General features: G+C 46.0%; 1 protein-coding gene across 1 annotated transcript in view; it reads left to right on the forward strand.

Moving 5' to 3' along the window:
* Nucleotides 1–22,538, forward strand: part of SLC25A38 (solute carrier family 25 member 38) — a 268,806-nt gene extending 246,268 nt beyond the window's left edge. Inside the window, exon 7 of the mRNA XM_085601115.1 lies at nt 21,677–22,538. Within this exon, the coding sequence (XP_085457241.1) occupies nt 21,677–21,799 (123 nt within the window). The 3' untranslated portion in view covers nt 21,800–22,538. The remainder of the gene's footprint in view (nt 1–21,676) is intronic.
* The last annotated feature ends 647 nt before the right edge of the window (nt 22,539–23,185 follow it).

Here is a 23,185-nt window from a genome sequence, read left to right on the forward strand (position 1 = left end):
ATGTACTGCACAGAGCAGATCTCACGCTGGCCCGCATTAGGAGGTACTTCGGAGAGAAATCAGTGGCCTGCCCGAGATGCGGGGAGAGGGACGCACACATACTCCACATGTTCTGGGGATGATCCCTGCTGCAGACCTTCTGGGGAGACGTACGGCAGATAGGCGACGTGATAGAAAAAGAGCTGCCACAGACACCAGAGCACTTCCTTTTAGGATGGTTTCCACACACGGCCAGGAACAAAGTAACGGGGAAGTTTCAGGACCTCACTTACATCCTAGCCAAGAGGGAGATAGCTAGAAACTGGAAGGCCCCGGGAGGCCCGCAGGTCGCCACCTGGAGAAAAGAACTAGAAAAGTGGGCGAGCGCAGAAAGTAGGCTACTATTTAGGGAAGCTAGCCGGGGGATTGGTAAGATGGAAAAGGCCAAAGCATGGGAAACCTTGGTGAATGAACTAATAGCCTCTGGACAGGAGGACGCTGAGGAGATGGGCTCCCCTAGAGCAGATGACGTGGCCTTAGGCAATGAGCTGAGAGGAAACCAAACTTAACACACTCGAGCTAGGTCACCACCTCGCACGGCCGATGAGTTTCACACGGATGGACAGCTACTAACAAATTGCCCTTTTATATATTGTTTGCTCAATTGCTACCTGAGGGGGAGGGGGGACCTGTTTTACTTATTGGGAAGACTGTTTTACAAATTCATGAAAGTTAACGTATCATTCGCTGTGTATGTCATGGACTTATCCAACATTAAACAATGTCTGTAATACTGAGAACTAAATGCAAATAAAATATGGTTAAAAACCAAAAATCCATGCGAGAGGCCATCGTAATAACCCTACTGAAACCTGACAAAGAACCGACCCAATGTGATTATCGGCCACTCTCACTAATCCATCTTGACGCCAAGATTTTTGCAACATTATTGGCCACTCGATTACAACCATTACTGCCCCTGATAGTCCAACCGGACCAGTCGGGCTTTATACCCAGGAGATCCACCTCACACAATCTGAGAACACTATTTGCTCTCATGCATTACCTCGCTCCCCATGTACCCGAGGTGGCAGCATTGCTGGATGCCACCAAGGCCTTTGATTCTCTAGAGTGGGGATTCCTGTTCCCGCTCTTGCACAGACTAGGCATGAGCCCTTTATTTATAAATCAAATTAGACTCCTTTATACCAGTCCTACGGCACGCTTATGAGTTAATGGACTGCTCTCCCGCCCAATAACTATCACAAGAGGCACATGACAAGGCTGACCCTTGTCACCATTATTGCTTGCTATAGCCACGGAGCCGCTGGTGGCTCGGATTAGGCAACACCACACAGACCGGAGCATCGGCTTCACGACTCGGGGGCTCAACATGTCCATGTATGCTGATGTTATTGCTTTGTATATGGTAAACCCGGAGGACAATTTCGCTCCCATGACGAGAGAGCTGGTGCGATATGGGGGGGCTTTCGGGGGGTAGACATAAACTGGAGCAAGTCGATAATATTCCCGCTGGTGCCTGGCACTAAGGCATTTGATATAGATTACCCTATAAAATGGGCGACTGAACTGACACGATACCTGGGTGTGTGGATTAGCAATGACGTCCAGGAGCTCTGGACATACAACTATGGCAGAGTGATGGACTGGATAACAGACAGAGTGCGACGGTGGAAGACTCTACCTCTGTCCCTGATAGGCCGCATCGCAGTGGCCAAAATGGTCATCTTGCCCAAATTACTATATCTATTTGTAAATGTCCCTATACCCCTCACAACACATTTTTTCAGCTAACTTCGATCCTTGATTATCGAACTGGTCTGAGCGGGAAGACAACCAAGGGTATCTTGGGAAACACTTACACTCCCACAGGCACAGGGCGGACTGGCGGCACCGGACTTTGCCCTATATGCATATTGCGCGCAGGCGCAGTATCTCCACTACTGGGTACATCCCACCCCGTTCCAGCCCCATGTGGCTGTTGAGCTGGACCGTGCAGCTCCCTTGCCACTCAAGACGGCTATCTACCAACCCTTTAAGCATCCATGCAAGGAAGTAGACTCGGTGGAGGCGCTGCGGTGGGCGTGGGGGGGGGACTACGCCGAAGAGCCCACATTGAGGCTCTATACGCGCCATCTATGACCCTGGTGGATAATCCGTTACTACCACCACTGATAGAGAGACACACGCAGACGCGAGCTCGGATGCACAAGATTCAGACGAGTCAAGACCTGTACCCGGGAGATACCTTTTTAATATTGCAGCAAATGTGTGGGCTCACAGCCCCCTCAGCGGCTGACATGCTATTCTACTATCAGCTGCGGGCAACTTGCAGGCAGAGATTTGACATGTTTCCAGTGCCTCCTCCATCACTTGCGGCATTGGAAAATATTCTCACTGTCTAATCAAGCCGCAGACTGATCACACGACTATACACTATCACACAAAGGGAACACCCGATCTTAGCACCGATAGCCTGTGCCGTATGGGAAGAGGACTTGAGTGGTAGCCTCACGGATGAGCAGTGGGCCTTCAGCTGCGGACAGCTAGAGCAGTTAACCCCAAACTATCGGCTTTGGCTAATACATTTTGAATACCTACATAGATTCTACAGGATCCCAATACAACTACGACGTATGACGCTACGCCCGGACGACCACTGTTGGAAATGCGGAGCACCACAAGCAACATTTATACACATAGCGTGGCAATGCAGGCCAATAGCAAGTTTTTGGGCTCAAGTCATACAATATATAGGAAGCATAACCGGGTTAACTTTGACATGCAGGCCTCAAGTGGCACTCCTAGGGATAGTCCCCCACATACCGCCAAAGGTAAGGAAACTGCCGGCCATCCTATTGCTGATGGCAAGGAGACAGGTGGCAATACATTGGGGGGGGGCACACACCCTCCGACACCTAAGGAATGGGTCAGAGAAGTGACTTATTCTAAGACCCAGTTAGCGGAATACTGTGAGCTAATGCCGACACGCTCTCGTCCCAGAGACATAGAGGAGCCATTTGTGCGGTGGCTGGGAACTGTGGATATAGCGGAAATATAGATGAGGCCCAGGAGCTCAGGGGTGAAGCTGTGAGAAGAGGTCTGGCCTACCAGAGACAGTCTGTTGGGCGTGACAAACGGGTGGCGGTCCCATAAGATGATTATCCCCTGTCCTATTTGCCTGGATACGCTACAAAACCCAATGCTTAAAGTATTACTGTACTGTTTGACACTTCCAAACTAAGTCAAGCATGGTCACCTTCATGCGGAAATGCTCGTGACTGTGTCCGGATCGCTGCTGTTTATTCCTTTTTACTGTTAAGATAACGGACCAAGCTGTAGATTACTATGCAACAAATGCCACTGGTTTGCAAATAAAAAGAAATTAAAAAAAAAAGAAGCTCTTTGTCTCTGGACATGGCTGTAACTCCAGGGCAGACCAAGTCTGCTGTCAGTGCCCAACAGGCCACGAATGTCATCTCCATCCGGAGGTGGTACAGGATCTTTTTCGGGACTGGGGAGAACCTTGGTTAGATCTATTTGTACAGGGAGAATGCGCAACATTATCAGTTCTGCTTGTTGGAGTTTAGAGTGGGGCTCGAGACTCCTGTATGTCTTAACGCCAGTACCATTCCTATAAGGACAGACTGGGCCGAAGTCATCCTTTTGGCTCCGGAATAAGCACGGAGAGTATGGTATCACAAACTTCTGAGCATGAGTATTGGTCCTCAGGGCAGGCTGTCCCTTCGGGAGGATCTCCTGTAGTAGCAGCAGAAGGGCCAGGGTTCTACATTAGACCGTGCGCATGCTTTACCTTCATGCGTGGCAATTGAGCAGTGGCAGTTGAGGTTTTGCTCGCCCCTCGTAAGTCTGTGAAGTTATATTGGCAGCCAAGCGTTCATCAGCAAAGCCTGCTGTTGGAACAGGTTTGTGACTTGTTGCACTAAAAAACATGTTAATCCTCTTTATGTAATTTTGTGCAAGGTATTATTGTGTTTTTTTAATCGTTAGACCAGCAAGGCTTTGCTTTGGGCACAGTTAAAGGGTATCTTTGGCCATTTTGACTTTTTTGCAGTTGCCGGATCAGCCCTCCCTCTTCAAGTCACTCGTTTCCTAAAAGGACTTCATCACATGTTTCCACTTAAACCCTTCGTTTGCCCTAATGGGTCCTTAATTTGGTTTTAATATTTATGATGTGTTATTAGCCTTTCGAGTCAATGCATAACTGCCGTCTGTGTCTTTTGACAATCAAAACAGTCGTCTTGATGGCCGTTACTTCAGCCCAGAAGGGTTAGTGTGCTACAGACGCTCTTTATTCACCCTCCATACACCAGCTTCTTCCCAGACAATCGGGGTTCTCCGCACCCGTGCCTCTAACGGTGGTGACATCTTTCCATGTTGGCCAAACCATCATGCTGCCACCTTTCTTCGTTTCGCTTCACCCTTCTAAGGAGGAGGAGAGACTCCACCGCCTGGACTCAAAAAGAATGTAGTCGTTCTACATCGGAAACACCAGAAAACACAGGGTGGATTATCAAAACTCTTTGTTGGGTTGACCGGAACGAAAAATGGAAAACAGTGCAGAAATGGACCATCTTCAGATTTTTTTTGTTTTTTTTGTTTTATATAGCGCAAACTAGACCCGAGAAATCTGGTGTCAGAGCGCTTTACATGAGCACCAGTTTTGTTACAGAACAACACATTAATTTTTGTTGGGCACGGGGAGATTAAGTGATTTGCCCAGAATGACAGGATGTTTTAGCGTCGTTGCCGAGACTAAACCCCGGTTCCCCAGCTTCGAGGTTGACCGCTCTAGCCACAAGGCTACATCCTCTCCCCAATGGATTGTGCTCTGCATTAAAACCTGCTACACACTGGCTAAGAAGCAACCTCCTTTGGGCTTGCAGGTTCATTCCACCACAGCCATGGCTACAACAACTACTTTAGCTTGCAGAGTCCCTGTCCTGCATATCTGCCAGGTTGCTGTGTTGGCTTCTCTGCACACGTTTACAAAACACTACAGCCTTGACAGGTTTTTTGTGACTGGCATTGTGCCAATTTGGTCCTCAAAGACTTTATGGTCTGAACCAATTTGCACTCCCACCTCTAGGGAGATATTACTTTAGTATCCATTCAAAGGTAAAGAATCTGTTGCTAGTCTCTATCAGATGAACAGGTTACTTACCTTCGATAACACCTTATCTGCTACAGACTTTGTCTAGCAGTAGATTTCATACGACCCTCCTAACCTCCCTGCTTTGGTGAACCATTCTTTTTTCTGCCTAAAAGGTCCCTGTAGATCCTTAGTATCTGGTCCATCGACCTTCCTACGTGGCTGTACTTCTGCAGCACAAAATGTAATGAAAAGAAACTGGTGTTGGGGTGGCACCTATGTAGGCACCGCACACGTTACTTCTGGCACAGACAAAGCGGACGTGGAGTAAATCGACGCCACCAACCGGCGAACACACTGCTCAAGATTTTCCAGATCCAGTCTTACACTTGGGGAATATTCTAAAGTAAGGAATCTGCGGCTAGGTGAGAGGTAGGAGGATGATTGATATTTCTGTTTAGGCTTATATTACTTTGGAGAAAGGGAAACAAGGAATGCGTTTAGGAAAACTTTCAAATCACAGAACTACATGGAGCATTTGAAGTTTTCATTAACACATTATTTTTTCGCTTTCAGCTGCGTGTACAATATATGTACTTAAAAAGAATCTTAAGTTTCTCATTTGATCTCCCATGCTTTCATAGTACAGATCAATGTCCCGCACTTGGAAAGTAAACTCCACCATTATCAAAACCGGATTAAACAACAAAAACAGTGCATGACTACTTGAGTGCATTCTCATCTCCTTCTATGCCATGCTGGCTCAGCAGGAAAAAAAATTGCTGCACTAAGGTACTGCCCTGACATGTAAATGATATACTACAAAGTGCACTGAAAATGTGTCTCCTAGGTAAACAAAATTGATAAGAAAATACCAATCTTCAATATTAAAAAAATATATATATATTTATGCAAAGAATGCAATATAAATTGAAAGCAAATATTTAAAACAGGTATTAAAATACATATCTGATAGAGACTTCTAGCTGAAGATTCCTTACCTTTGAATTTCCGCAGGCGTCAGACTGTATCTGGAAGATTTTCTGTGAGCAGTACCCCTGTGTGCCAGTAGGTGGCATTGGTCGGCTCCACTCTGTGGCATCCGCTCCAGAAATGACGTCCGCGTCACCTATATAGGCGCCACCTCAGCTCACTGTCCAAATTTCTTTTCTTTCCCTCCCAGCCAGTGCTGATCCGAGAGAATAGCTACCCCTTTGACAGTTTGACAGGATTTTTTAAAACATTTTTAGAGTTTTTGTTTCTCCTGGTGTGTTGAGGAAGTCATCGAGGAAAACAGGTTCCAAACCCTGTGGTGCCTGTCACTGCACCTTTGTGGTGACCGACCCATACCCCATTTGTTTGTGGTGTCTGGAGCACAACCATGACTCCAAGTCGTGCTCCGATTGCTGGGCCATGGCACCGAAGGCTTTGAGGGAGAGATCCCTGAAGCTGCTGGCGGCCTAGAATGCGACTGCAGAAGTCTGTCGAGAAGAAGGTGCTGGGACCGTTCCAGGATTACAAAGTCCTCTTCGTCCCACTCGAAACCGTCAGGGCATTTAGGTAAGGAGCACAAAAAAACACCAGAAGTCGAAATGTGCTTAGACTATTCCTTGTCCGCCGGTGATGCGATGAAGGAGCATCGTCGTTTACGCCCTAGTGGCTCGGAACATGCGACTGGTCCGACTCTTAACGCATCCCTAGTTTTCCAGGAGTTGGAGCGACCTCCCCTCAAATTAAGAGTTTTATGAGGCCAAGCGCCTCATATTTTAGTGGCTTGACTTCAGGCCTGATGGGAACGGAGGGGACTCCATCTGGTTCCATGCGGCGGCTCTATCCCCGGTTCCAATTGGCCCCATGGACCCGGTCATGGGTCCGGAACGGTGCCGGTCGTGCCACTCAGACCTTCACCAGCCCTGATGCAGATGCTCGGTTTACCAGCCCCAGTGTGATCCCCCAATCCGACATTGAGCCAGAGTTGCATTGACCGACACAGATTTCCACGCCGACAGGACCGCCTTGTCCTGAGCCTGAGACCATAGTCCAAAGGGTTGTGCCTCGGGGTGCAATTGGAGGGGTTGCTGGACCCTTTAGACTACCAGCCTTATGATCAGGATACGGACTGGTATGAGGAACTGGGTGATGCAAGTGAACTCAGTATTTCTCCAGTTACCATCATGCCTTTTCCCCCTACCATGGCTACAGAGGAGGGAGCTACATTTGCAGTGGTAGTGTGGAGGGCGGCTGAGGTCCTCGACCTTCAGTTGCCCTCTGGCAGTCAAGACCAACATCTTGACGGAGGTGCTGCAACAGGGAGTCTTCTCCTCTGAATCCCTACTCCTGTTAAACGAAGCCCTCACCGATGTCCTTCTGTGGACCTGGTCCAAACCCAGCACAGGGGCTCCTGTGAATAGGGCGATTGCTCCAGGGGACCCAAATTTCCTCACCCAACAACCTACCCCAGAGAGCTTGGTGGTCTAAGCTTCCACTTCCCATGGCACGTTCCCAGTCGCTCCACCGGATAGGGAATCCAAGAGGCTGGACAGCTTTAGGAGGAAAATGTTCTCTTCTGCCAGCCTTACATTGCGGTCAGTGAAGACCGCATGCTTATTGTTACTCCCTCAAACAGTAGGAAATGGTTGCACAAATGATGCCACAGGTCCCTGAGGAGGCCGGAACCATTCTGTCCCAAGCAGTCAGACAGGAGGGACGCAGCGAAGTTCACTATACGCTGTGGATTGAACACAACTGATTTGCTGGACAGAGTGGTTTCGTCGACCATGGCCCTCAGACGCCACGCCTAGCTGAGAACGTGTAGCTTTTTGGGGATGTCCAGGCTTCCCTCATGGACATACCCTTCTATGGCACCCATCTCTGCGGAGACGAGGCACACTGCGCTAGTGAGATTTATGGACTCACGGGCTACGGCCAAGTCCTTGGGCCTCCCGGCTGCTCCACATCATTCCCAGTCTGCCTTTCGCTCTTTTGTGGCAATGGAAGGATCTTTCAACCGCGCGAACCCTATCCCAGCCACCGAGCCGCGCAAGCTTCCCAGCCTCTGCGTGGATGAGGGAATGGTTCCTACCGGCCTCGTGGGTCGGGTAGCCAGCGTTCTTATCAAACCACCACCACCACCACCACCCTGCAGCTGCAGCCTCCAAACCTTCCTAATCTTGCCCTTTTAGATCATGGGCGACCAGTTGGTGGCAGTATCCGCCAGCACCTCCACCACTGGCAGTCCGTTACATCGGACACGTGGGTTTTGTAGATAGTCCGAAGGGGCTACTCCCTGCCCTTCGAGACTACCCCTCCCTCTTTGCCACCATCTTGCGACTGGCTGATGGAGCATTACTTTTCTCTACTCTGCGAGGAAGTCATGACTCTCTTGGCCAAGGAAGCCATAGAGAGGGTTCAGCTGCCAGAAGTAGGCTGTGGTTCCTATTCCCGCTTCTTTCTGGTTTCCAAAAAGGAAAAGGGTCTTCATCCTATCATAGATCTCAAAGCTATCAACTACTTCCTCAAAGAAGAGATTTTCAAGATGCTTATACTGCCTCAGGTCTTGTCTGCCCTGGTCCCAGGAAACTGGATGGTAACATTGAACTTGCAGGATGCCTGTGTTGACATCCCCGTCCTTCCTGCACATCGGCGCTACCTGCGGTAGGCCACAAGCATTTTCAGTTCACCGTGCTCCCTTTTGGCCTTACCAGTGCCCCTCAGTTGATTACCTAGGTGATAACGGTGGTAGCACCTCATCTGCGCAGGTCAGGGGTGCCAGTCTTTCCCCTATGTCGACAACTGGCTGCTGAAGGCGGGCTCATGCCAGGCTGTTATCTTCCACCGCCAGGCTACAGGGAACATCCTGCATTCACTGAGATTCACTATCAACATGCCAGTCACACCTTACACCCTCTCAGACACTCCCTTTCATCAGAGCTGTTCTGGACACAGTGCAGTTTCGGGCTTATTCTCCCAAGTGGTGAGTCCAGGATATTCAGGCTATGATACCAATGTTTCAGCCTCTATCCTACGTTTCGGTGAGCCTACTCTGTGGCTGCTGGGCCTCATGACTTTCTGCGTTCTGCTGATGACACATGCGAGATGGCATATATGAGCTCTGCAGTAGGACCTGAAGTTCCAGTGGGCGCAGCCTGAGGGGAATCTTTCTGACATGATCCAGATCCCAGAGAGATCTGCAAAGGACCTGCAGTGGTGGCTAACGAACCACAATTGGGTTTGAGGCAGACCCCTTTCCCTTCCTCATCCAGATCTCACAGTAGTGACTAATGTATCACACCTGGGATGGGGCGGCTATGTGGGAGAGGTGGAGATCAGAGGACTCTGCTCTCCGGTGGAATCCAGACTCTACATCGACATGCTGGAACTTCGTGTGATCTGACTGGCATTGAAAGCCTTTCTATCCTCCATCAAGGGAAGGCTAATGCAATTGTTCATTGACAACACCACCCCCATGTGGTACTGCAACAAACAGGGCGGGGTGAGGTCGTGGACCCTTTGTCAAAAGGCCCTACGTCTATGGACATGGCTGGAAAAACAGGGCATATCCCTGGTGGTTCAACACCTGGTAGGTTTCCTGAATGGCAGTGCAGACAAACTCAGCTGTCGATGGCTAACGGATCACGGATAGCATCTCCACCCCGAGGAAAACAAGATCTCTTTTAGCAGTGGGGAGGGCCTTGATTAGATTTGTTTGCACATGCCAAGAACGTGCAATGTCAGCAGTTTTGCACGCTGGAGTATCCAAGGCGGCTCACGCTTGGAGACGCTTTTGGTCTTGAGTAGAGCTTAGGCCTCCTGTACACATTTCTGCCCATACCAGTCCTGCCCAGAGTTCCTAAAAAGATCAGGAATGACTGGGCCCAAGTCATCCTGGTGGCTCCGGCCTGGGCATGGAGAATCTGTTTTTCCAAGCTTCTGAACAGGAGTGTTAATCCTTCGATCATGCTGCCCTTCAGGAAGATCTTCTATTGTAGCAGCAGGGGAGGGTCTTCCACCCGAGCCTGTCTGCTCTCTGCCTTCTTATGTGGAGATTGATCAGCAACATTTGACAGCTTTAGACCTTCCTCCTGAAGTCTGTGAAGTTGTTCTTGCAGCCAGGCATTCCTCCACCAAGACGTTATACGCCTGCCATTGGAAACAGTTTATGGTATGGTGTTCATCCAAACTGATCCCCTTTCAGTCCCTCTTTCTGAGGTACTGATATACACTTTCACTTGCCCAGCAGGGTGCTGCTCTGGGCACTATCAAGGGCTATCTTTCTGCGGCTGACAAACCAATCCTCTCTTTTCAAGTCCCCTATTGTTAATAATAGGTTTTTAATGGGTCTTGTAAATTTGTTTCCGCTTTTATTATGCCTCAGTGGGACCTTAACTTGGTTCTCACATTCATTGATGAGCGTTCCTTTCGAGCCTTTGCACATTTGTCCCCTCAGACTGCTCACCATCAAAACAGCCTTTCTTGTGGCAATTACAACAGACCAGAGGGTGAGTAAGCTGCAGGCTTGATCTTCCAAGCCTCCATTCTTCTCAGTTTATCTAGACAAAATGGTGCTTCACAGTAGGGCCTCTTTCCTGCTGAAAGTGGTAACCCCATTTCATGTCGGCCAATTGCCCACTTTCTATGTTCCTCCACATCCCTCTAAGGAAGAGGAGCGACTTCACTGTCTGGACTACAAAAAAGCACTGTAGTTCTATCTTGACAGCAAATGTGAATTCCTGGTGGACGACAAACTCTTTGTGGGGTATGTTGCTGGGCTGAAAAGTTGGGCGGTGCAGAAACAGCTTACCTGTCGATGGGTTTTCTCTGCATCAGCATCTAATACGCACTGGCCAAGAAGCAGCCTCCTGAAGGCTTACGGACTCATTCCAGCAGAACTAAAGCTGCGATCACTGCATTAGCAGACCGAGTCCCAGTCCTGGACAACCGCCAGGCAGCAACGTTTACCAAGCCATACTGCCTGGGCAGTCAGGTCAGCAGGGATGGGCATTTCACCTATTCGGTCCTGCAGGACTAACTAGTTTAAATTTATCAGCAGACCCTCCACCGGGGATGATATTATTTGGGTATCTATTCAAAGGTAAGGAATCTACTGCTAGAAATCTCTATCAGATGAACAAGTTTCTTACCTTCGGTAAATCCTTATCTGGTAGAGACTATCTAGCTTCCGATTGTTTACTACCGACTCGCCCATCCTCCCCGCTCTGCAGACAGTCTCTAGGGTCAGGGCTAATCCCTTTTAGGGCCCTAGTTTGGACACACCAGTGTCAGTGCTTTTCATGGCTCCTTGCTTCTGGCATGGAAAGTTTTGAAAAGTAACTGACGTCAGCGTGCCAAGGTGGTGCCTATATAGGTGAAGCAAACGTCTCTACTGGCGCAGACGCCAACTGACTCCACCTACAAGCGCATAAGGGTACTGCTCAAGAAAAATCTTCTGGATATAGGGCCTTATTACGGGACTGCTGAACCTGTGGTGGCGGTCTGACCACTGCCACACTGCGAGGGCGCCCACAGTATTACGACTGTGGGGGTCGGACTGACGAAATAAAAGGATCCCACTGGGCCGGCGGTCTTTTACCGTCTGGAATATGTTGGCAGTAACTAAGCAGGCACCGCCAAGCATATTCCGAGTTGTCATTCCACAGCCTTTTTCATGGCAGTGATTCCGCCATGAACAGGGTGGCAGAATGGCAACAAAGGGGGCCATAGCAGGGCCCCTGCCGGATTTGGGCCTGTGGGGTGCATGCAGGGGGCACATGTAGTGCCCCCCATTTCCTGCACAGTGTGGCATGTATGCCACACAGTGTATGAAGGTGCATTTGGCGCTCTGGTAGCGGCGCTCTGCATGTGAGGCTCTTCTTTTAGCCTAAAAGACCACTGCTGTCAGATCATAGGAGGCGTCCCTGCCTCGTATCTCTCTCTGTCTCCACTGCTGTTTGCCTTGGCAATAGAGCTTCTGGCCATATGTCTGCGCTTGAGGATGCAACCCTGGGGAGTGAGGGTAGGAAACACCCAGTATATAGTTTGTGTTTGCAGAAGATACCCTGGTGTATCTGACTCAACCTCGGGAGTCTTTCTGTCCTTTTACAGGAATTGGATACATTTGTACTGATCTCAGGCTTCCATGTAAATAAGCAGAAAACTGTGCTATACCCATGTACGTACTCAGGAGATGGCTTCCAGACAGATCTACAAAACACACAAGATGATGGACGGAATGTTGCACAATGGCAAAACACAGACAGATCTGCCAGGTGCTGAGACTAGAGTACGTTCCGACATTTGGTAGTCTAGGTGACTGGTACTGATGCTTCGCACTACCAACATAATATTGGTAGGGTCTTGGAGGAAATTAGGGTCTTCATTAGGGAAATCACTCCCACTGTCGATAATGGATAGAGTAGCAGTTGCAAAGATGGTGCTGCTACCCCGCTGCCTATATATACTACAAAAAGCTATGTATGCAGTGCAGAGGGAGACTTTTCGGGAAATCAGTAGCCTCTTTGTTTCATTGGTGTGGGCAGGCAAAATGAGTAGGGTCTAGTTGGAGGTGCTGAAAATGGATAGGGAGCATTGTGGACTGAGTCTACCAGACCAAGAGCTCCACTACATTGCCTCACAGCTGCACATGCAGCTAAGTGGTGTGATGCCTAATCATAGTGGGAACTACAACTTTTCTAAGGTACCTTAGAGAGGGTATTCTACCTATTTGCTTGAAGTGAGGAACAAAACAGTTGGCAGATACCCCACGGTGATAAAACATGTGGCGATGATGTAGGAGTGAGCGATTAGGTGAGCGCTGAAGCGCCCACCCTTCAGCAGGGACCTGCCAATTGAATGACTACAACTGATTTAACATATATGGGAGATAACGTCACTGTTGGCCTGGAGGGAGGGAAGTTGTCTTACTATGGGAGACCTCCACCCAGGAGACGTGTTCTTATCATTTGAGGAGGCTGGAGAGACATTTGGGTTTACTGCTGGCCCATTTTTGCTATTTCCTGGATGTACTAAAGACCTCCCTAATTTTGGAACTGAATGCGGATAGCCTGCCAGTGATGTTGAAGGCAAGACAGGCATGCAACAGAAAACTACAGACTATCTTGAAGGATGCAGAATGGATAAAAAGTTATGCTCCGGTTCAATATGTGGCTAGTAACACTACATTTAAGCGGACACATTTTAATTTCTTTCATCGTATTTATCTGGCGCCCACTAGAATATATCCTAATAGATCCTCAACTTGTCCAAAATGTGCTGAGGAAGAGACCTCATTCCTTCATATGAGCTGGGCATATAGAACACTGACCAGGATACTGGGATGAGGAGGGGGCATGACTTAAACAAGTCATTCATGCCGCCTCCAAACATCAATACATTACTGCCGATTGGGTATTGTGCCCCCCCAAACTCAAGCGGGGAGAATGAAATAAAAATTTGCAACATTAGGCATACTCTTTGCAAAACTTTGTATAGCAGTACACTGGTTAGAAAACAGGGGACCCAATATGTCAAAACGGACCAAAGATAAGTTGTAATGGACCCTGGCCAAAGCGTTTCGGGTTATAATGGTTAAGATGGATGAAAGGGCGAATGAGGACCCAAGAATATGTCCAGATATGATAAAGCAGCCAGTGGGTAACCCTATATCGGATAATGAATGACTCAATCTAGGACAAAAGGGTGGAGTGTGGATCGCTATAAAGCTATAAAAATTTGACTCCACTTGTGAGGTCTAGATAAGTAATCATGGGAAGGTTCGGGAAGTGCTGGAAGGTTTGTCCTGAATCATACTTGAACTGTATATATTGTTATGTACTGTAATTAGGAAACTATGCCTTATCTGTGTGCATGGACTAGTAGGTTTGTTGATGTATTGCATAACTGTCCCGGTGGACGGAAAAAAGAAGTAGCCAATTTGCATAGGAACATTGTTACTAGACGAAATTTAGTGACTTGAAAAACTGTTGTTAAAGCAAGGGTGAAAAACAATAGCAACAATGTATAATGCACAGAAGCCTGAGAGGCTGGGGAGAAAACTGGCCCAGCTCTTTAAAGAAATAGTATACCACCAGTATAATCATCAAAACCTCTAGTTTGCAGTAGAGACAATTCATTTTTCTGGATTCTGCTGACAGCTGGAGCACTGAGCGCAACCGGTTTCATGCTTTTTCCCATTGGAAAGCTTTCCAAACCTTTAAAAAGCCATCCTTGCGCAATATCCAGGACGTTTTCTCAGGATTTATTCTCCTTAACAAAATGTCATCCCTTTTCGTGAAGTGTCCCACATCTGGGAAAAAGAATGGCCAAACAAACCCTCATGCTTTCTGTATAGTTTGCCTTCCCATCTTCCAGACTCCTGTAAAGTCTGTAAGATGACGCCTAGGAGGCCTCTGAAGGGCTGAGAGAAGTTAAAGCTACATGAACTTCAAAACAATCAAATCAGGCATGAAGAGACAGCACCTGACAGATTTGACGGAATGTAGAGAGGTGATCCTTTAACCTCAGCTCCTTCCGTCATTTTCAAGCAACCCTGCAGTGGATACCCAGGGAAAAGTCTCAGAAGAAGAAGATACAAAGATGCACCTGATCTATGTTGAGAGCCATGATGTTGTAGGGAGTATCAGCCGCAATTTGCTCACCATGGTGTGCTGCCTCAACTTTGAGAAGGGGGTAGGTTGACAATGTGGTCAAGCGGGCGAAATCAAAGAGTCCATTGACGTCGAGCAGACACTCAACATTGATCAAATTCTGTGCAAGCAGATCATTCCTTCAGTCTGCTGAAAGGGTACGCAGTTTATAGAAAAGGTTCTGCATATGTTGGACTCTGGCTACTCCAAGGCTTACTTACTGTTCACGTAAGTCTCAGCGGTAACCCTATTCTCTACCTCAGGTCATACTCTTCAATATGTATCATATCCAGTCCTTCCTCATGCAGCTCAGCTGTTTCAAGTGCCACTGCTGGCTCTTTGACCTATATTGCCCGTCATATCTATGGCACCTCCACTGACCCTGCAACCTGTTTTGCCTCAGCCTTCAATTGACTCCTCTGTAACACGAATCAAAGGGTTGCGATCTTCAAGAAACCGGTCCAGATATCATAGAGGGCACCCTAGAAGTTCTCAGTTGCATATACCGTCATCAGCATGTCACAAATCAAGACACCACTCCAGATCCACACCCTTCTAAAGATCTGTGTGATGCTCTACACCTTCAAGGCAATCAAGATCTCTGCATTACACCTATTCTCATTCCTCATCTTCTTCTTTAGTCCATTGTTACTTTCCAGCTCTTTCAGATTCTTCACCTGCTAGGGTTTCCCTTATAGATTACTTTACCACTTTCAACCAACAAATTCTTGGTGAGATGAGCTAATAAACATAACATTCCTACATCACCAAAAGACTTTGGTTATCATTGAAACCCTGCATCATCGATTTTCTGCACTACCATTGTTGCCCTTGCTTCCATGGCTTCTAGAGCCTGCAATGGAGCTATTTCTATCTCCTTTATCAGGAAAGTTTGCTGCAGCACAATTGCACAAGCACAAACCTCCCGAAAAGGACCCTCTCTTCCTGACTCCATTGTAGAGGCGGCAGTGATAAAATACCATCCAACGTTGCCGTCTTTTACAGTGCCTTCTGAAAAGGAAGTTAAGAAAATGTATGCAGTTAGCAGGAAATTGTGTGGAACGTAAGCAACTGTCATGAAAACAGCTAGTGTCACTGCTCCACTCAGGTGATACAGAAGGTCTACATTGGTGACAGTTCAACATTTTTAAGGTAAACTTCCTTGAGAAGACGAACAAGACTCCCCGATGTATTTCTTGAGTGGGTGATGGTGTCCAATCAAATTATTAGTGCTTCTGCTGATTCTGTTGGCCCAACCACCCAATGCTTCTATCATGGCCTTTCTTTTCATCACTCTTCGTGGCTCGCTTCATAAGTTTAAAGCCAAAGGCTCCGCAAAGCATTTTGAACCTTCCATTATCTGAAACCACACTATTTGGAGCTCATGTGGATGGTGAATTGCAGCGCAAGAGAGTCAAATTGGGGACTCTTAAGGGTGTTGGCCTAGAAAAGCATGAGGAGTACAGAAGGAAGTTGTTACCACAGACGTTACCAGCAGCATAGGGTACAAGCCATGGCATTGCCGCCAGCAACAAAAGTGTCAAAAGTCCTTTGTGTTGAAAGGGGAAAAAACCAGCAAACATGGCTACCATAGGAAACCCTCCAAGCAGTGACTTTCCTCTTCCCCCTTTTCCATTCACCACTCTGGTAGGGGGAAGCATTAGCAATCATCTGGTAGAATGGAGGGAAATAACATACATATGGGTACTAAATGTTATACAGAATGGCTATTCTCTTCCAGGTCATCTCCTCAATCTATTCTACCCACAAGAACATCTCTGTACCATCTAGAGTTCCTTTGTTAAGAAGCTGCCACCTGTATGATCAAAATAGCAGTGGAATTAGTAACCCCTATTCCAGAAATGAAAGGGAGTTTACTCGTGTTACTTTCTGGTTTGAAAAAAACAACCATAACAAGAATACCTTCCAATTCTAGACCTCAGTACAACAAACAAGTATATAAAGAGAAAGACATTTTGAATGTTGATGCTCCATCAGGGATACTGAATGTATGCCATGGATCTCGAAGATGCTTACTTCCTTTCAAAAGCAAGTTTTTGAAGTATCTGTTGGTCCGTGTTCTTTACCAATGCAAAGTCCTGCTCATTGGCTTCAAGTCAGCACTAGAAGCCTTTGGTAAGTGCATGGAAGTGGTGGAGTCACATCTCAGGAAGATGGAAATCTATTTCCATCCCTAATTGGAACAACTGGCTTATAAGGGTTCCAACACCCCAAGAAGCCCAGCTTTGCTACATCATGACACGGTCTGTATTTCATTAACTGGGTCTCTGAGTCAATTATGAAAAGTCTACGGCAACTCCAGTGTAATTCATCCACTAGCTGCCAGCAGTCGTAGACACAGTTTCTGCAAAAGTGTATCCTGGATGGTGTGTTGATGGAACAAAGGAGAGAGATTCCTATGCTGGCGATGAATCATAAATCAACCCTCATTAAATACCACTAAGCTCGTGTAGTCTGTAGATATTTCAAAGAATCCTAAACTATTAGGTCATAGTATGCCCTGATTCCCTTCATTAGCACTACACAATGCGATCCTATTGAAGAGAGATTCCTATGCTGGCGATGAATCAACACAATCGGTGCATACGAGCACCAGGCAGTGTATAATCGACCCTAAAAACATTTCTACAGGTTCTAGCTACTATATGCCACATAAACTAATCAGTCGTCATTTTAACGATAACTACTTCGCGCTCCACAAGCGTCACGCAAGACACCTTGGAGATTTCTCCTACCTGATGTTTTCAGTATATTTTCTTAATCTCGGGGAGTCCGTCTGAAGCACGCCACCAGCCCGAGTGCAGAGCGTGCAGCAGCAGCTAAATAGTAGCTGCTCATGGATATAGAAACAGGACTAATGTGGGTTTTTAGCGAATGATCTCTCTAAAAAACCATTATTCCGGTTTATCAGATCAGGAAATGCCGAATTTGTTACGATGTTTGTATGTATAGGAATTAAGTCGGGCATGACGTATTTCGGCGGGTGATACAATTGCTCAATCTCGCAATTCTAATCAGTACAAAGTCGGGCAAAGACATGACGTGTTTAAGCAAATGAAACAAATGCTCGAACTTGCCAATCTTAACAGACAATAATTTACGAGCATTTCATTACAATGTAAGTAAGTTCATCACAGTAAAAGCCAAAATAACATCTTATTTTAAATGCTTGAACACAATAAATCGATCGAAACAACAATACAATTACAGATTTTTTTAGAATTTTTGGAAAAAGCTTGCATTGCTATGTGATCAAAGGCAGTTGTTCTAGATAGTGCGAAAAGTAGTAGACATAGGTTTCCCCTCAGACAATTCGTATGGACCAGTTTGAGCATAGTGTATATACATATAATAGCATTAGGTGTCATTAAGATGATTGCTATGTACAGTGTGTTTCATGTAGAATACACGTGATATAAAAAGGATGTCATTATATATGCATTTTTCACAACTTTTCGTCGCACCTTAGTGACAGGACAACAGATAGTAGTCATGGCATGCAACTATGGAGTATTGTCAATGATCTAACATGTTTATCGCAGACAGCATGTCATTAAGATGGTTTAGACCTTGCTGTGTACAGTGTGTTTCATATAGAATAACCATAATATAAAGATGATGTCATTACATGTGCATTTTAAAAAATGTTCATCGAATCTTGGGAACAAGACAGAAAATTATTACAATGATCATGACATGAAACTATGGATTGTTGTCAAAGATCCAACAAGCTTATCGCAGACAGGCAAAGTGGCAATTTATAATTACCTAAAGCATAACATTCCCAGTTGTTTGTTAGTCTCCTCATTTTCGTTGAGCCCTGTCTTTACAGAATCCAGAGCGTGGATCCATCTACACTCCTTATAATTGAGCATGGAATGAACGTTACCACCTCTCGGATGCAGCCGCACCCTCTCAATTACTGTCCATCTCATACTGTCTGGTGGATGGTTGAGGCTTAGGAAATGGTACACTAGAGGTGCCCCTTGTGTTCTGCATTTAATCCTGCTCATGTGTTGCAAGATTCTACACTTGATTTTTTGTGTAGTTTGCCCTACATATACTTTATCGCATGGGCAATAAATTGCATAGATAACGTTGTTACTGTTGCAATTAGTAAATGTAGGTCGCGTGTAGTTCTTTGTACCATAAACAAATACCATACCCTCTATCGATGAAACACAAGCTTTACAGTTGCCGCATTTTTTATGGCCCAAGATCGGTGGCAATGATAGTTGCGAGCGTAAGTCTGGTTTAGGGGGACCATGAAGGTAGGCACTGACCACTGTATCTTTTACACTCTTGCCACGTTTAAAAGCAAATAGTGGTAATTCCGTAGTCCCAATTTCTGTAGCTACCAGATTCCAATACTTAACAATTGTTTTTTTGATGGATTGGCTGTCTGGGTTAAAGGTGGTGACACAAACCATTCTATCACTCGTCCTTTCACTTTTTTTAGTCTCTAATAGAGTCTCTCGTGGGCAGTACCAGGCTCTCTTTTTAGCCCGTTTCAAGAGGGTGCTAGGGTAACCTCTGTCTCTTAGCCTTTTAGTTAAAACTGTTGCTTCAGCAAAGTAATCTGTTCTCTGTGTACAGTTACGGCGCAGTCTAAGAAACTGCCCGTAGGGCAGATTATCACGGAGACTACGGGGATGGTTGGAGTTATAGCTAAGGAGAGCGTTTCTCTCAATCGGTTTTCTGTACAGTCCAGTATAGAGTACCCCCTCCGTCGTTTTCACATTGAGGTCTAGGAAGCTTATAGTTTCACTGTTTTCGCTCATTGTAAATTTTATATCGTTGGATCTTCCATTTAACCATTCAAAAAACGACTTGAGGGTCGTAATTGAACCGGTCCAGATCATAAAGACATCATCAATATATCTTTTCCATATATTGATGCTGTCTCTATATGGATTATTCTCATCATACAGAAAGGTCCACTCAAAATGGTTCATGTAAAGATTTGCCAGGGACGGCGCATAGCTCGCGCCCATAGCAACGCCCTTGCATTGGAAAAAGTATTGATTTTGAAACACAAAGTAGTTTTTTGTCATTGCGATGTCCAACATTGCTATTAAAAAATCCGTGGGGATTCTATGGGGAGTAGGTCTTGTGTTAAGTACCTCTTGTACTACAGCCAGTGCCTCTTGTTGTGGAATGCTCGTGTACAAGGAGGACACGTCTAAGGTTACTAAGAGTTGTTTCTCCTTATCAAATGGATGGTCCTCTATGAACTGGATCATTTGGGTTGAATCCCGAACATAGGATTTGGTGGCAATCACAAATGGCTGTAGAAAGTAATCAATGTATTGGTTTAAAGGTTCCAATATGGAACAAAGGAAGCTGAAGAATACTTGAAGAGGGGGCAGGGAAATAGGAGTAGGTAATGCGGACGAAGGGAGTACAGTGCAAATATTTTCCTAGTAGCATTTTCGTACAGCATTCACTAGTTAGCTGTTCTGTCAGATGGGTGTTGTTCAGTAGTGATTTCACTACTCTAGTCCATTGCCCCTTGACTGCCTGCTTTGCTTGAGCAGTCCAAGCATCCAGCTTAGACTGCTAGTGGTTAAGCCTCAAGTTTAAGGCTCTTTTTCTGGAGCTTACTATTCCATGCTATCCATATGTTATTGTACTCAACACTGGTGACTTCCTCAGTGGGTTCAGGAAGGATTATGGCTTATGCATTGTGAGTCTTTTCGGATCCAACTTGCCATTTGTCTTACCACTGTCCAAGTCAGGTGGTAGTCAATAAGGATTGTCAAAATACTTTCAATAGGCCTCTTCCACCTCAAATTTATTTCCTGGGAGTTTACACAAAAGTAATTATGAAGGAACCCAGACTTAAATGTTAGTATAGGTAAATTCACTGTTAACATCTGCTATATTCCTCCACCTAGCTCTCCGGCAATGCACTTGTTACCACAGCTGTTCAGGAAATACATATATGTATGTACATAGATTTTTTCGAAACAGAGCACCTCTCTCTGCCTAGGACCTGAAAGGGACTGATGGAATAACACTGCCATTCCAATTACAATGCTTGTTCCCTCCCTGAGAAGCACTGGGTTATTTGCAGGAATGTGCATACGCTCACAAAAAAGGTCCCAACATCCCAGCCTAGGCAGCACACATCAACATGCAGCCTGAGATACCCTTTGGAAGACCAAGTCACCTGTTTAATGGAAGCAAAACTCTAGACTTGCTTGAGTAGTGAGCATAGATCAAACCTAGTGTGGTGCCGAGAGACCAACAGAACCATGAGAAATTCTAAAGGGAGGTGAAAAATATTCTCCTCCATCAAGCCTTTATGGCTTATGCACCTTTACTGTACATAAACAGGAAAACCTCTCGCAAATGTAACGGGCTTTAGACCCTATGAGTACAGAAGTTACTACATTAACTAACTTTTCCTTTCTAACAGTTTTAGGAAAATTAATTTCCGTTCTGTTTATTAGATACATTTGGTGTGAAGGTTATTAGTTTCACAGAGACTGAATATTGGTGTTAGACCTCACATCTGTTTCTTTTCCCATCCTGAAGTCTGCAGACAAAGTGTTGGAATTGCACCTGGAGGAAAGGGGGAGTTGGAAACTCCAGAGAGGACAACTTTGTTGGAAATAAAAGGGATTGTCATTGCTTCCTGTATTATTCGGTTATGAGTTCTGTGTTGTTTCTCCTTGTGCTTTAACCAGACCAAAGAGTAAGTGTTGTCACTCCCACTTATATCACCTTATTGAAGAGTTATCGGATGCTGCTTCCTTTGTCATATGGTTGAAAAATGCCTACGGTCACTGTGTTGGTGAGGAAGGCAACTTTACACTTAGGCGCTTAGTAAAATGTTTTGTAGAGTGCTGGGAGTTATTTTTCTCATAATTATTCTCTTATTTTTCCTCTCCGGCAGGATTCTGGGATACTTGGCTTCTTCCGGGGTGGTGTCCCCCGTGCACTGCGCCGGACTCTGATGGCAGCTATGGCATGGACTGTGTATGAGCAGATGATGTTCAAGATGGGGCTGAAGTCATGAGATCGTTGACCCATGGATGACAAGGACTTAATGGAAGCTCTATGGGAGTGCCTTAGTTGTCCCCTTTTCAGTTCTGCTTCTGCCATGGCCGTAAGGGCCCATGCAATGGCATGTGATGGGGAGCCGAGGGCTTGATGCCATCCAAAAAGAACCGGCGGCATGCCAAATGGAAACCGTTTACATGGCATGCTATTATTGTGTCTGGACTATTCCAGAAAAGATGCATTTTAGGATTTATGAAGGTTGGAACTGAATCAGGCACTTTGCTAGAAACCATGCTGGTAATATCAGTAGGACTTGAAGGTTCAGAAAAATAATGAAGGACGAGTGAGCCCTACAGCTAATCAAACACAAAATGAATGAGGTGTAGAGCACCACAGCTGAAATAGGGCATAGAGCAGAAGGCACCGCAGCTGATGGACACACATGGGAATATGGGGTGTAATAAAGTAGCCTATCGACTGTGCTGCATTCAGACATTTCAATGCTCACACCACACCTTGAGGAGATAATGGTGTGATTAGGAATGGATCAGTTCTCTGAGAGACCTCTGCAACCACCCTGGCACAGCTTGGATGCTTGCTGCACGCTGGTTCATTTTATCAGAGTTTGGATACCCAGCAGGATGGGGTGTTGCCAGAACAAAGGTCCAGCTGCTAGCAAACAAGTGGTATAACTTGTTGAATAAGTTATTTTAAAGTATTCTCCATCAAATTAAATCTCAGGTGACCCAGTAAAAGCTATGTTTATTGTGCATTTATGAGGTGATGGGAGTTTCAAGTCTTTGAATGCAAGGTTTTCTTTGTTTTTAAGCATTGGATCTTTCATAAATAATATGCATTAATCATTCTCCATAGTCGATCTGGAAGTGCCTTACTAAAGATTTTGTAAAGAAAAAAGCATAAATCTACTTTTTTTAGTGTCACAATTACCTTATTAAAAAAAACAAAAACAGCCAGTGAAGAGACAGTGCACTAAACTCCAGTCACCCTAAAGTCCACCATACTTCGTGTGCTAGAGAGACCCTCTGAGTTCTGCTCTGAGATCAATCTGCTCTTTTTCTGCTTCAGAATTCCTTGAATTGCAGCTCTTTTGGCATTCTCCAACTGTGCCTCTGGAGCTTTGCCCAGTAAGAAATTGGAAAATTGATCTTCTCTTCAGTGAGTGTCTGACATGTCACAGAAAGCCTTATTCAGGGGATACGGCTCATGTGGGAGGAAACAGCTGTTTGTGGATGACCCACACATTGGCTGCATAAATTGCGTTTAGCCTCATTCTAAGCTCAAAGATTGCAAGATTTGCTGGATGTTTTCTGCAAAGACTTAGAAAGACTGGGAAGGTTGTTTACTTTATTGACTGTTGAAGAAAACCAGTCACCTAGGCTCC

This window comes from Triturus cristatus, chromosome 4_2, assembly GCF_964204655.1.
Source record: "Triturus cristatus chromosome 4_2, aTriCri1.1, whole genome shotgun sequence".
Classification (NCBI taxonomy): domain Eukaryota; kingdom Metazoa; phylum Chordata; class Amphibia; order Caudata; family Salamandridae; genus Triturus; species Triturus cristatus.